This window comes from Falco rusticolus, chromosome 1, assembly GCF_015220075.1.
Source record: "Falco rusticolus isolate bFalRus1 chromosome 1, bFalRus1.pri, whole genome shotgun sequence".
In the NCBI taxonomy this organism is placed as follows: domain Eukaryota; kingdom Metazoa; phylum Chordata; class Aves; order Falconiformes; family Falconidae; genus Falco; species Falco rusticolus.
The window spans coordinates 90,727,264-90,741,538 of NC_051187.1; the positions used below are offsets into that span (position 1 = coordinate 90,727,264).

Below are 14,275 nucleotides of genomic sequence, written 5' to 3' on the forward strand. Positions count from 1 at the left end.
CATGGGATTCATAAAAGCTCAGAGGCCTCTGTTAATGCTCTTTGTGTATATTTTGATATAGTGTTAGGAGACTCGTGCTTCACAACTTCTAGTGCACCTCATGGGCCAACTTACGATATAAGTGCAATAGCAATTTATAGACTGCAATTGGTCAAATACTTCTGCAGCACCATATGAAAAAAGTTCAGTCCCTTCCTGAGTTGCCCTAGATAACAACTGTGATATTTAATCTTTTGGCTTATGCGCTTATTGCTGCCTACTTAGTGAGGAAGAGTTGGAAGGCTACTTTAAAAGTACTTGTCTTCAATTTCACTATGAAGAAACTGTAGTATTAAAAAAACCAGTCATCTCCTGAATAGACAAATGGACTCTTTGAACAAAAGTAAAGCAAGGAATCCACCTTTCTTCATACATGGTGACTAGCTGGAATATACAGAAAATTATATTGTAAGAACATTGGTTAGCAATTATATGTCTTACGACCTTATAGGTAGTTTATTCTGGAATGTCCGTTCTATTAGAAACTACCTGGGTAAATCTTTTCTTAAAAGCAAATCAAAATAGTTACCTTGGGTGTATTTAGAACACGTGCTGAAAGAGAGGGACTACAAATTCTGTGTCTTGGGGGTTGAACAACATTAGCTTATTGTTACTGTATTATGAAACAGATTTGATATAATTGTACTACTGAATTTTGAGTAGTGCTCTGACTCATCAGCTGCTCCTTTAATATTATAGTTCCTCCCGATATTTAGTATGAAATTGTAAAGACTCACATAGAAACTTAGTCCCAGATTTTGTATTATGTTAGTGTACTATGTGCATTTGGGGGTGTTTGAAAATAAAAGATACCTGTTAGTAATGAAACAGCATAAACAAAGAGTGTTTCATAATACAAGCTTTTTCCCTTAATAAGTAACACTGCTTATTTCACAAAGTATTTAAATGAAACTGTAGCTATATGCACAAAGTTTGAAATAAAAGAATTATTATTTTATCAGCATAGAATTCTATAATCAAGTAACTACAGTATTTTTAATTGCATATTCTATGTTTTTAATGTTTTGTGTGTGTATGCAATATGAAACAGAGCATTGCAAGAGGCTCATGGGCTTTAAGGATACCACTAAGTGACTCTCTCAGCTCGCAGTTGCTTTCTTCTTCATCCCCTCCTGCAGCTGCTCCTGATTAGCTGAAGATCAGGTGTCCTTGGTCACTTATAAAATCCAGCTGAGAAATTGATTAATTTCTCTAAAAGAGCTCAGGTAAAAGGAAGTATTTTCTTGTGAGTGGGCTCAGAGGGAGAGGGCCAGAGGTTATAAGCTGATTGATTAGATGTAGAGGAAAGTGTGTCTTCTTGAGAACCTGAGTAGCTATGAACGGCTTAGAAACTCCTGGAGTTCATCTTCTGTGAGAATGAGAAGAATAAAAATAGTTGAGAAGAAGCAAAGGCTTTTATTTTCTGATTTTCTTTGAAGTGTTTTTGTTTGTTCTCTGCTCTCTGACTGGAAGAGAGAGAGGTATAGTTGCCTGAGGTAGGTACTAAACAAGCCAAGTGACTGATGAGGAGAACTAACTTGGGAATAAAAAGCTGGAGTAGAAAGCCTGTGCTTTGCCAGTGAACAAGCAGATGATTTCTTTAGGGAACCAAATCAACTGGTTTCTGAAACCAAATCAGCAGTGCTGAGACATTAGAAGTACTGAATACATCTGGCTGGTCTGTTGGAGTGCAAGGGTGTTCAAAGAGCCCAGAGCAAAACATTTGGTTTCCTTACCATTTTTTCTGGAAAATTGGACACTAAACTTCAAATGTTAAAGTTGTTTTTGTAAGGGTGTGCGGGTGTTCTGACTGCTAAAATGTAGAGTTCACCGAGTAATCGGTTTCCTTGTATCAATCATAAGGAATATTGCTGGAACTGATCCGTTTGTTCATAATTTTGCTGTGAAAGCTTGATTGTGACGCAGAAAGATCTTAGCTTAATTTACAATTCAAACTTTTATGTATAAAATAGCTTTAAGTTGATTGTGTCTCTGGAAAGAAGGAAAGCTAGATGAATTGGGTGAATTCAGAGGGACTTCTGAGTCCTATTATTTGTACCTCCTTTGTATTTTTGTATTGGGAGTAACGTGAGTGTCACTAAAGACATCGCAAGAAATTCCTTAGAGATGGTCCAGATGCGGTGTCCTAATTGAAGTTCAGTCTAACTTATTTTTCTCTTTGTAGTCTATTTTGTGCTGTCAGTTTGAGGTAAATAATTGTTTTGTTTCATTGTAGGGAAAGGTGAACATGGAAAGCCATACCCTCTTACAGAGGAAGACCATGATGATTCTGCTTATAGGGAAAATGGCTTCAACATATTTGTTAGCAACAATATAGCACTGGAACGATCCCTGCCAGACATCCGACATCCTAAGTATGTAATTTTTTTTCTTGAACTACTTGATTCTAAGCTTTTATCTTTGTATATCTCTAAATAACCTGTTTTCCTGGAAGGTCAAACATAGACTCTATGCTGACAAAAAGGGACTGTTCCATTAAATAGGAAATGGAAAATTTATCACTTTTGTTAAATCATTTGCTCTATCTGTCTTTTAAAGTGACCTCTCATGTTATTAGTAACATGTTAAGACTACAGAAGGTCCCTTAATTGCAGAATTATTTTCATGGTATTTCTGGATAGTGATTTGTTAGGTACCAGTAAATAACATTTCACGTAGTTTTTTCAGGTTCTTATTTGGTAATCGCTGCAGCCCTTGGGGCTAGGGGGCAGGGTGACAAGTGGCATAAAAATTTTGGCTAAACGTTTGGACCTCTGTTCCCGAAATGTTTCTTTTGGTTTTGTTACATAAAAAGTGAAAGCAATCCAATAGCTACAGCTTATCAGGTGCTAATAATACAGCTGATATATGCAGTTGTTTAACCCTAGTCAGCAACCAAGCCCCACACAGCCACTTGCTTACTCCATCCACACTCGGGTGGGGGAGAGGATCAGAAGAGTAAAAGTGAGAAAACTCGTGGGTTGAGATAGACAGTTTAATAGGTAAAGCAAAAGCCGCATGTGCAAGCAAAGCAAAACAAGGAATTCATTCACCACTTCCCATGGGCAGGCAGGTGCTCAGCCATCCCCAGGACAGCAGGGCTCCGTCACGTGTAATGGTTATTTGGGAAGAGAAATACTATAATGCCAAATGTCTTCACCCAAGTTATATATACTCAGCATGACATCGTATGGTATGGAATATCCCTTTGGCTAGTTGGGGTCAGCTGTTCTGGCAGTGTCCCCTCCGTTTCCTATCCCCCTCCAGCCCTCTCCTTGGCTGAACCTGAAAAGTCCTTGACTTCATATAAACATTACGTAGCAGCAACTATAAACATCAGTGTGCTGTCAACATTGTTCTCACACCAAATCCAAAACACAGCACTGCACCAGCTATTAAGAAGAAAATTAACTATCCCAGCTGAAACCAGGACAGCAGTGTAGAATTACATAAAAACAGAATGAACAATGATGAAAAGCACTTGCAGAATTTGGGCAGGTTAGATAATGGTATTGTTCCTTAATGGTAGTAATTGCCTAAAGAGAAATAGGATAAAGATTATTCTGAAAAATAACTACTGGGCTAAAAATAGTCATGCAATTCTCAGCAAACATAACTTGCTTTTCATGTTCTGTAATTTTTGGCTCCCTTATACGAAGAGTAAAGCTTTCTGTCTGTAACAGGAAAGGCAATCTACGCCTCTCTAAGCTTCTCACTGTAGTCCTTTAAGGTCATTCTGAGCTCTGAAGGGAGGGGTGATTTCGTCTGTCTATTTACATGGCGTTTTTCCCTCTTTTAATTGAGTGTTATGCAACTAGTGTGTGGGGGAAAGGTACAGGAGCGTGACAAAACTACTTGTCTCTATGTCTCTTGGATACAATTTCCTTTGTTATAGGATGTTTCAGGTTAAGATATCTACTCGCTTCTTAACCTTTACAATGTGAATTAGTTTGAAATTCTTCAGGGAACTGAACAGAACTTGAGAGCTTGACAGAAGTTCTCAGGAGGTGGAGGGGGAAGAATATCATGGCAACTAACATTTCTCACTCTGTCAGATGTGGCACTGTCCTTTTCAAAGAATGGACTGTATATACAAGTTTGCTTTGTCAGATTTTTTAAAATAATTCACAGTGGAGGAATTAACCAAGAAAATAATTTTTTAGTGGGAAAAAAAATATCTTTTGTTTCTTACTTAATTGCCATGTTGCATTATTGTGAGAAAACACTGTTTATCTTTTAATTTTTATATATTTATATTGTTTGTATAGAATTGAGTCAAAAGAAATAACTTTTTTTAATAAGTTGTATGTTCTGTATACTTTGTTTCCCTTCTATTTTGCCAGGTTACCTGAAGTTATTTATAGCTTCCATGAAGTTTGAGTTTTAATGTACAGCATCACATTGTTGTCATAATAAATATGCTCATCAAGCATCCTTCTCTATCAGCAAAGCTGCAGAGGACAATTACTAAATACAAAAGGAAGCTGACATGTTTATCCTCCCTTCGTGTGTTTGTAAGCTGCTCTTCTGGCAACTTGTTTCTCACCCGCTACTGTCCACACAGTCAATGACATTTCCATGCATGTCCCCAGAAGCAATGTCAGCAATGTGTTGTCAGAAGTGACATATTAGGAACAAGTCAGTGCTGCACCAGCCTTTCTCAGCCCCCTCTTTCCCCCGCACAAATCCTGAAGTGACTTCCACCTAAGCATCTCATTTGGGAAGCTTGAATCCTTGGGTATTTGCATCATTTTCATGTTCTAATTCAAATAGGTTCCTATGGCATTCAGTGTATGGTGGATGTTTTGGTAGTGTCCTGAGTGAACTGACTTGTTTCATGTCCTAATCTTCCTCATGTTAAACACTCATAACACAAGTACTCCCTTAGTTAATTGACTATATCACTCATCTAAATGTAAAGATCAAAAATGTTTTTGTGCTAAATTTGTGTACTTGGTAGTACACTGATTAAGGTGGCAAAGCTGGGTTCTATACTTGTAATGGTTACACCTTGAAGCAAGTCTGTATCTTGAACTTCCAAGACACAGAAGTCTGACAATGTTTTCTGATTTACTGTCGGAAACAAACCCGTCTCTCGGCTGCTGTGTGTTAAATATCATGCAGGCTAGTCTCAGACTGCACTTCACGTCTGCAAATACGTCTTCTCTTCAGAAGCGTGTGTGAAATATGAAGCAGTTTGTAGCTCATAAGGTTGCTGTCAGTGAAACTCATTGGAAAACTATGTAATTTTTATGCCAGAAAAGGGTATTCTTATTGAAATAAAGTTAGAGTATGTAATTCAGGTGATCTATAGCAGGCAAGATCTAGTTTGGTGAGTTTCTGAGTATTATGAAGGGCTTTTGCTTTGTGGAGATTTTAACTATCTTCTTTTCCATATTTGTGGGGGATACTATTACAGACTTAGAGACAGAAGATCAAAAATTCAATTTAGTATATACCATTTGCAAAGGGCCTTGTCTGCTGTTTCATGAAAAAGTGATCTAGGATTTGTTTTAAAGAACAAATAGAATAGTTGTATTGCCATCAGTAGAGATAATTCACAAAACGAACCTTCAAATACAACCCAAACTGAGTGGTGAATCCTGTAATTTGGATCAAATGTTATTTTAGTTGGAAAAGCTGCTACAGTAATTTCTGTATTTCTCTGATATAACTTCATGGAAATGTTTTATTTGAAAGTCTTAGCACAAAGGAATTTTAAGTCCCGCTTCTAAATTTTTGGTTTTCTGGGAAGTATGCAAAGGTAGCAGATAACCAAAATTTGGTCTTTTTAATCCAAAAGAACTCTTTCCTTGGATCTTTGGAAATTTGTCTCAGGTTTTGCAAAATACATCTTCTTGGAGGGGGAGGGGTGGAATTACGTAAATGCTTAGATCATTGATGTTTGAGAAATAGTTTTTCAATTTTTTTTTTCTTATAATCTTCTTGGGGTTTTTTTTCCTTTAAGTGTGATATTTAAAGCACTTCAGCAAGATCTTTTCAGATTGATGCTTCTTTCCTTTTTAAGACACTAAAATGTGTGCGCTGTAAAAAAAATCCCTAGAGAAATTTAACAGTTAACTTCTATTTTAAGGCTGACTTAAAAGCTTTCCTGTGTCCTTAGCATGTTTATATTGCATCCCTCTAATATTTATTTATGTCTTTCATAGCTACACTTGAATATTTTTTTCCATTTCCAAGTGGTCTTTGGTATCTTGTTTCTGTCTCAGTCTCGTGCAAAAGTCTTCTCACAGGTAGTGCTCTCGCCAAGTTACGCTAGCTAATTCCCTTTCTTTGCCCACAATCACCCCCAGCTTTTAAGTTGAGGGGGAAAAAAAAAAACCAAACCCCAACTTTTCTATTTAACTCCAAATAACCACCTAACACAGGATTATCATCTGATTATCGCCCAAGTTCATTGGGTTTCAAGGCTGATGTATTGAAAATAAGAGTTCTGGTCACCTAAAGTGGAAGGTGACGTTGAGTTTTGGGTAGTATTGAGAGTTGGCATTAGAATTACTATTTAAGACTTAGAAGTTCTGTACCAGTATGAAAAATATTTCAAAACCCACAGAATAGCGTTTGTCTTTTCACCTGCCCCGTGCCACTTTCTGCAGTCTGGAATACAAAAATCCTGTTAAAGCTAGGGAAAATTCTGACAGTATTGTTTTCTATTGTAGAGACAAATGCTACTTATTCTAATTATTGACTATAGCAGTTACCATTAATTCTTCTCTTCTCAACATTATTAAATATTCTGCAGTTCCTACCAGTTTTGTTCAAAAAAAAAAAAAAAAATTGAATCTGATTCACATTTTGAATTGTATTTAAAATGTGATTTTAGTGAGGCTTGGGGAATGATTGCAATCATCTAGTCTGAGAAGTGAATATAAATTTGGTGGTATTTCCTGTATCAAACGCCTAAGCCATTGTAAACTAGAGAATCCAACTTTTTAGCTTTTCATTCTTGAATCAAGGAATTCAAGTTAATTGCTGATATCTATTGAGTGGCGAGCATCATCATTTTAAATCTTTGCATTTGATGTACTTGTATAGCTTGATTTCAACAATAGGTTTCCTTTTAGCTACAATTTGTGGACTAATTGTTGGTAACTTGTGTAGTCACAGATCAGATGCACAAATTCTTGTTGGCTTGCCTGAATGATCATTCAGAAGAAATCCCATCCTTTTTAGGTTTCTCTGGGCAGAGATAGATTCATTTTGTACTGAAATTTTTAATGTTCATATTGTACGTTAAGGACGCCCAACCTGGTTTTTGTGGTGTCTTGCTTTTAGCCTCTGTGGGCTGGAGTCAGTGTTTCCAAGTGTTGTCTGCTTGTCTTGCTGTTGCTATGTGAAGTGGTGGCCCTTCACTGTCACTCCCAGCAGTATTCCTTTTCAGAAGTCCGAGCTATGCTCATTTTCCTTACACGTTAAATTTTTCACGGGCCTCAGAAGAAGTGCATTTTCATATTCAAAGAAATATGAGTGATTAACTAAAGGCTGTGAGGATCTTCTGTGTCCTGAACACTAATGAGATTTCTTTATAAATAATAAAAAAAAGCAAATTTCACTACCTGTTCTGCATAACTGAATTTCTCCAACTGTCCCTCCTTGTCAGTAGCAGAATCTGAGAGAATGCCTGAATGTTCTCGAAATATTTGAATGCAAAGTGATTGCTGTCCCTTGTATTTTTAAAAGAGGCTAAAATGAATATGCGATAAAGATTTCTTAGGGGGATTTCTTTGGGTTTTGTTCGGCTATATTTTTTTGTGTCTGAAATTGTTGCAGAGTTACCATTAATCCTTAATTTGTTTCTGTAAACTTTGAAGAAAGACTAGAATTACTAGATTCATGTGTGAAAGGGATATATTATGTAGTTACACAGTTAATCAGCAGTTTGTATCTGAATCCTTTAAAAAAATTTTGGTTATTGCATTGAATGTATTTAATTACTTTCTTTTTATAAATGCAGGGCATTTGTCACAGTTAAAGCTATGTATATTGTCCTTAAAATTTAATAATCCATCTTTAATCCAGTACTGCAAGACAGATTCCAATGAATTCACTTGGCATTCTATGATCTTAGGCTTAGGTTGTCCTGCTGCAAGACACTAAAAGAAAAATTAATCTAATTTAAGTATGCTGAACTTCACAATATTTAATAAGGCTTATGGAAATAATTGTTTGGATCCATCTTGTGCTGAATTTTTTATTATATCCTGGAATAAACTAAGAGAGTATAAAGTTTCTTTCTAGTTCTCATTTCACTGTGGGAAATCAGAAATGTCTTCATACGCACATCCATGCTGCATTGCTTCATACTGCTGTTTACTAGTGTTACCTTAACCTCATCTGGCCACATAGCAACTGGTTAGACTCAGATTATGCTTTTCGTAGGGTAGTGAGAAAGCTGGTGGTCATTACTCTGACCGTATTTCAAAGCATTTTGTGTAATTACTGAATAATGTAGTGAAGATGGAAAGTCATGCAGTCCAAAATATTCTAGCCAATGTTCCTGTTTGCAAGCCTCACCAGATTGTTCTCTACAATGGCTTAAGAGCATCCTATTCAAAGTGCAGCTCCTCAAAACAGGATGAGGAATATTTTATACTTGAAAAAACTTGTGGCCTTCTGTCTCTGTCATGCCTTCTGTCAGTTCCTCTGCATGACATGTATTGGTAGTAACAAATAACGTGGAATAATTTCCAAGTACTTTCTGGGTGCTTTGTGTATCTCTTTGGAGTGGTTTTATGTTGTGTGGTTTGTTTTTGTTTTTGTTTTTTTTTTATGGCAGCAACAGCTAAAATGTGGCTGAAGATTGATGTTTCCCTTTCTATCCTTTTGGTGATAAAGAGGCTGCAGTGTTTAACAGGCCAGCTCAGAGTCCAAGCCTGATGGGTCTGTTTCTGTTTACTGAAATTAATTTGTTAAAAAAAAAAAAGCAAGCTGTTTATACAACTGGAGGAAAGTATTGCTTGTGTGTTTAGATGTCTTGCATGTTACTTAGAATCCAGTAAAGCCTCCCACGCTGCTCAGAACATAGCAAGCTGCAGTAAACCGAACTGTGAAATCTAAACTTAATAGAGACAGGAATACTGAAGGATATTTACCCTCCAGCCAGTTCTGTGCATGTGGAATAGCTGAGTCTATTAGCATTTGACAGTGGTTAAAGCCAGAACTTTTAACTCTCAAATAATACAATACGAAAATTGGAAAGTACATGTAACTTCTCTAAGATCTGTGAGAAAGGTAGAAAGTTCTGGGGATCTTTACCTTTGCATTTCACAGGTGAAAGTGATGTTATATGCTGTTAATTTAATAGTTTTATGAAAAGCCTCAGTATACCTTCCTTTTTCTTACATGTCCATTCTTGCTTCCTCTCCAAATATTTTTTTTCATGTGGTTAGGCATGTATCTAATGTGAATTTGCGTAAAACTGGATATTTTATAAGCAAATGAAATTTCAGCTCTCACATTAAGAAAACACAGCAAGTGCCAGCAGTACATTCTCACTGGCAACAACATGAGCCATTATACCTCATGTAATAAGGACAACAATGTGCAGCAAAGCTGGAATGAAAAAGCAACTTCTTTCTATATTGCCAGGTTTGATTATGAATAATCCCATCAAACTAATCTTCTAAAGACTGCGCTGGCTACAAGATGTGTTAGCAAGCATGAGAACTTACTGATCATGTTGGCACGTGTGATCCATGACGCCTATGAGTGGCACTCTCTGTGTTTGCTCCCATGTCTCTACCAGCTGTCGTTTTGGTGTTAGTAGGCACTGGTCAGACCCAGTAGTGTCTTGCCCATTATTTTGTCTCATATATTGTGTATGAGAGGTAATGTTGAGAGGGAGGTGTGAGTCGGGTCACATATTGCCGTGAAAGGGAGTGGAGAAGAGATGCAAGTTGGTCACAAAAGGACTGTCTTAAAATAATTAAGCAATCTGGACACAGTAATGTCCATGAGCTCTGATGGGATATACCCATAAATCCTGAAGGAACTGATACCATTTTGAGGCCACTCTCAACTGTCTTTGAATGATTATGGCAATTGGGAGAGGTACTTGAGGACTGGCACAAAACTGGGAGTAGTGGCTGATACGCTGGAGGATTCCTAGAAGCCTTTGGAATAGCTTTGGAATGGAAGGGCAAGCAGTAAAAGGATAATTAGGATTTCTGAAATGGAAGTTAAAGGGTAATTGAATGTCATGGGTTGGTTCATTCCTGAAGTAGCGTGCTTAAAATGCACTTAGAGATGACAGAAAACTGAGATTCTAATCCTGTTTCTTCTTCAGCCAGGAAAATGCATCTAGGCTCAAAACAGGGGCTTCTTATTGATCCTGTTACGGTCTGCCTGACTTTTGAGATACAATCAGATAAGTGTGCTTGGTGTGAATGAAAGAATTTTTAGTACATTGATATTTCTGTATCTTCTCTATCAAAAAAAAAAAAAAGGTGGTTTGAGGGTATGTATATGTTATATAAATAGGACTGCTTGCTGATATTTTGGAATTCATAGATAGTAAAGTGCAAAGTTTAAGCTGAAATATAATTATAGTATGAAGATATCTGCTGATGTAAGTTTGTGAGGGATTTTGAGATGGTACAAAGTTACTATATATATTCTTTTTTTTTTTTTTTTTTTTCCCCAAGCCTAGATTTAATATGTATGGATGAGTAGATAAGTTTCATAAAGCATGTTAGTGATTTATTTTTTATTTTTTTGGTAAGATGTTTCCATGAGTGACGATGGTTTTATGCCTCACTGTCACGTAAAACAAAGCTTTGCAAACATAAACGGGCTTTGTGTCACAAGGCTTATCTGCCCGCTGTGTTCTTCCCTCGGTTAGAGAAACTTTTTAGTTGGAAGAATGGAGTGAGGCAAACTCACTGACTTTGATGTCTCTGAAGACATGCAGTACTGCTAGAAAGACTGTCCACAACAGACCAAAATGATGTAACGTGCCATAAAGTAGCGAGCACCTAATTCAGCTTGATCAGCTTTGATTAAGTCCACACTGAGGGAAACCTACATAGAGAATGCCGGGCTTTGCTTGTCTAGTTTACAAGCTGTTTATTAGTGCATTTAATAGCAATTATGCAAAATATTTCTACTGTACAATTTAATCTTCTGGGGGTTTTTCCACCCATGAAAATAGTAATAATGTTTTAAGAGAAGGTTTATTTGTTCTAGTAGGGAAAAGTGTTGTGACATTTATTGAGACCATACCCAGTAATGCCTGCTTGCTTCCCAGCTGTGAGCCACGGTGAAAATAAAGATTACTTCCCTTCCATCAGCTCACACCCAAGCTAATTTTACAGCCTTGTCAAATGGCAGCAGAAATTGCTGGTTATCACTACTTTATCAGGCTCGGCTGACAAGGCTAGATTTGAACAGAAACATGGTGTGACTGAAGCTTAGTGCTGTAAATTGAATACTTTGACATGCTAAGACAATTACTATGTAAATCTTCACTGGAAAATGTTTTGTCCTGGTAGCTTGTAGAGGGCTTGTCAGTAGCTGGGAGCCCAGTGGGTGCTGAAGTTCCTTTATTAAAAGGGAAAGAAAAGGTCAGATCCGAAAAAGCAGCTCCTCTAAGAGCGTGTGCAGACAAAGCCAGTGGGGGAAAAGAAGGTTGAAAAATCTTTCTGTTTTGCTCTAACTTTCTCTGGCACTTCCTGTAAGAGGAGAAAATTGGAAGTGGGCTACTTCTGTGATCCAGTAACTGCCATAGTAGGCTGCTACCTGGCTGCTTAAATGCAGCAAAGGGATGTCTGCAAGACATTTAACTTGTCTTATGCTATTATCTATCAGAAAGGGTGGTTGATGTATCTAGAAGGCACAGAACCTGGTAACTGGCCAAGGCATTGCTATTGGCATCCCTTAATGTGCGTAAAATATTGTTGTTGTTATTATATCCACAGGGTCAAACAAATTGCTGCTTTTATGAATCGGCTTTTGCTGTAAAGTAGCTGAAGTGATGCCAGCCCTTTTTCATCACTTCAGAAGCCCGTTCTCTTTCATTTGCTCTTCTACAGAGTCAGTAGACTTCTGCATGTTTCTGTAAAGGTGGAGAACTCTGCAGTTCTACATCTTGTCTTAAGCTAGTGTGATGTTTTAGGAATTTTTTCCCTACTTATAAACTCCGTCAGGGAATTAAAAAGAGCTATCCCTATCTCTTGAATTAAAAGGATGCTATTTATTTTTGCCCATTAGAGCAGCAGTATTCAGTAGTGTATAACAAGGAAGTGTAATTGTAACTCCTTTTTACTACCTCCTCTTTTTCTGAGTAGTCCTTTTTTCAAGTTGTACTTTATTACTGCCTGCTGCAAATAGCTTCTAGGTGTTTCTGTGACATTTTTTTTTTCTCCTCCTTGGGCAGGTTAATATTTTGGGAGTAGAGGAATTTCTTACTGCTCTTTTAACTTTCTAAAAGTCCCCCTGCAACTTTGAAATGAACTCTAAAATTGTTTTATTCAGAAACTTGGTTTTGATTCTTGTTTCAACCCAGCAGCAGAATTCTGTATCTCAAAGGAATAACTAAATCAGTATTAAGTGTTTGAAAGGGAGTTAAAGGGTGTGACAGTGTGTCATTTTTATGAATAAGCCTTGAACTGGAGCCAAATACCCGGTTGCAATAATAAACTATAGGAAAAGCATACCAAATACAAAGCTGGTAGAAATTTCCCCTTTGTCAGTTACGTATATTTAACATTTTTCACTATGCAAATTATTTAGAAAAAAATTCTACCGTACCTTTTTCAAAGAATTTTTATTTCGTAGTAACCATTTTCTAGTGACTCTTTGGTAGGTGTGTATAATAAACAGCATTTTGCAGCTTTTCAGGTTCAGTTTTTCAAAACAGTAGTATATACATACTTGAATCATACATAGTACTGAGTAATGTATCTAATAATGGAAGGGAGAGAGGAGGGAGATTCGTTGGACAAGATAGTGAAGCGGTACTTACTGCTGTGAAAATTAATTTGGAAACAGCCCTGGTAGAGAGGTCCTCTGTTTTTAAAAATCTCATCTGAAAGTCTCAAAGGGACACATTTAATGATGTAGTAGTGTTCTCTGATAAGAAATATCAGATAAAGTTCTGAAATATCATGGAAAGAAAATCAAGATTAATAAAGGGTAGCAATATTTTAAAGTATAATTCAAGGTTCATAACTCTTGATTCATGATGATAATCTGGAAAATGTCATTATATCTCTTTCACCAGAAAATTCATCTGGTGCCAATTTTTTTCATACATATGTACACAAGTGTTTGTGTCTGTAAAATATTTTTCTGGCAAAGTCAAAAGTGCTAATGTTATTTCATAATTCTGCGAATTTCTGCAAGGGAAATGCCTAACGTCCCTTGCACGTTCTCATTTTCTGAATTCCCTTTGTTCTGAATGCTAATTTAATAAGTTCAGTAAGAAAATAGAGGTGTGAGCTACTTACCTAGCAGGATGACCGTTGCTTATCATCGTTATTTTCTTCCTAGGTATTTCTACCATTACATTTGTATATAATTTTCAGACTTACACAGAAATTATTCTGAGATTTAAGGGTTTATTAAATAATATGTTTGCAGAAATCTATTAATATTTATGCTAAGAAATTGTCATTAGCTACTGAACCTATCATTCAGCATTGTTCCACAAATAAGTGCTGCTGTGCTCCACTTAAGTATGTGATGTTTAAGTACAAGAAAAGACACATCTCTCAGAAAGCATGCATAGTACTTTATTAAGGTCAGTCTGCAGCATTCTATTATAGTTAAGTAGTAAATGCTTATGCTGAATAGGAGTGCTTTTCTAGTTTAAATCATCAGGTTCTTCTCCTCCTTGAATAGTATTCCTGCCATGAGTCCTAGATACAGACAGTTGTTTCTTCATCCCCTTACCTGCTCCCAACTTGTTGATTCAGGTATTTGATACTGCATTCTTGAGATAAATGACCTTGTTTTCCAAGGTCTTAAAATAATCTTCTTTTAATGGCAGCCACTTACTCAGAAGTACAATCAAAAAACTAGTTATGATTTGACTGAACTTTGTCTAAACAGTTCTGCATTTGTAAGTGTCTAGGGCAAGTACATGGTTTTAAAAATACAAAAAAAAATAATGAACTACACACTTCCTTCAAATTAAAAAATAAAAAGGCCACCTGGAGAACACAATGGATTTCCACTTCCCCTTTGCCTTTATAACGGTACCACAACTCAGTAGGAT

General features: G+C 36.7%; 1 protein-coding gene across 1 annotated transcript in view; it reads left to right on the top strand.

Moving 5' to 3' along the window:
- Positions 1 to 14,275, top strand: part of GALNTL6 (polypeptide N-acetylgalactosaminyltransferase like 6) — a 478,352-nt gene that overhangs the window by 194,582 nt on the left and 269,495 nt on the right. The window contains exon 3 of the mRNA XM_037389745.1: positions 2,276 to 2,414. Within this exon, the coding sequence (XP_037245642.1) occupies positions 2,276 to 2,414 (139 nt within the window). The remainder of the gene's footprint in view (positions 1 to 2,275; positions 2,415 to 14,275) is intronic.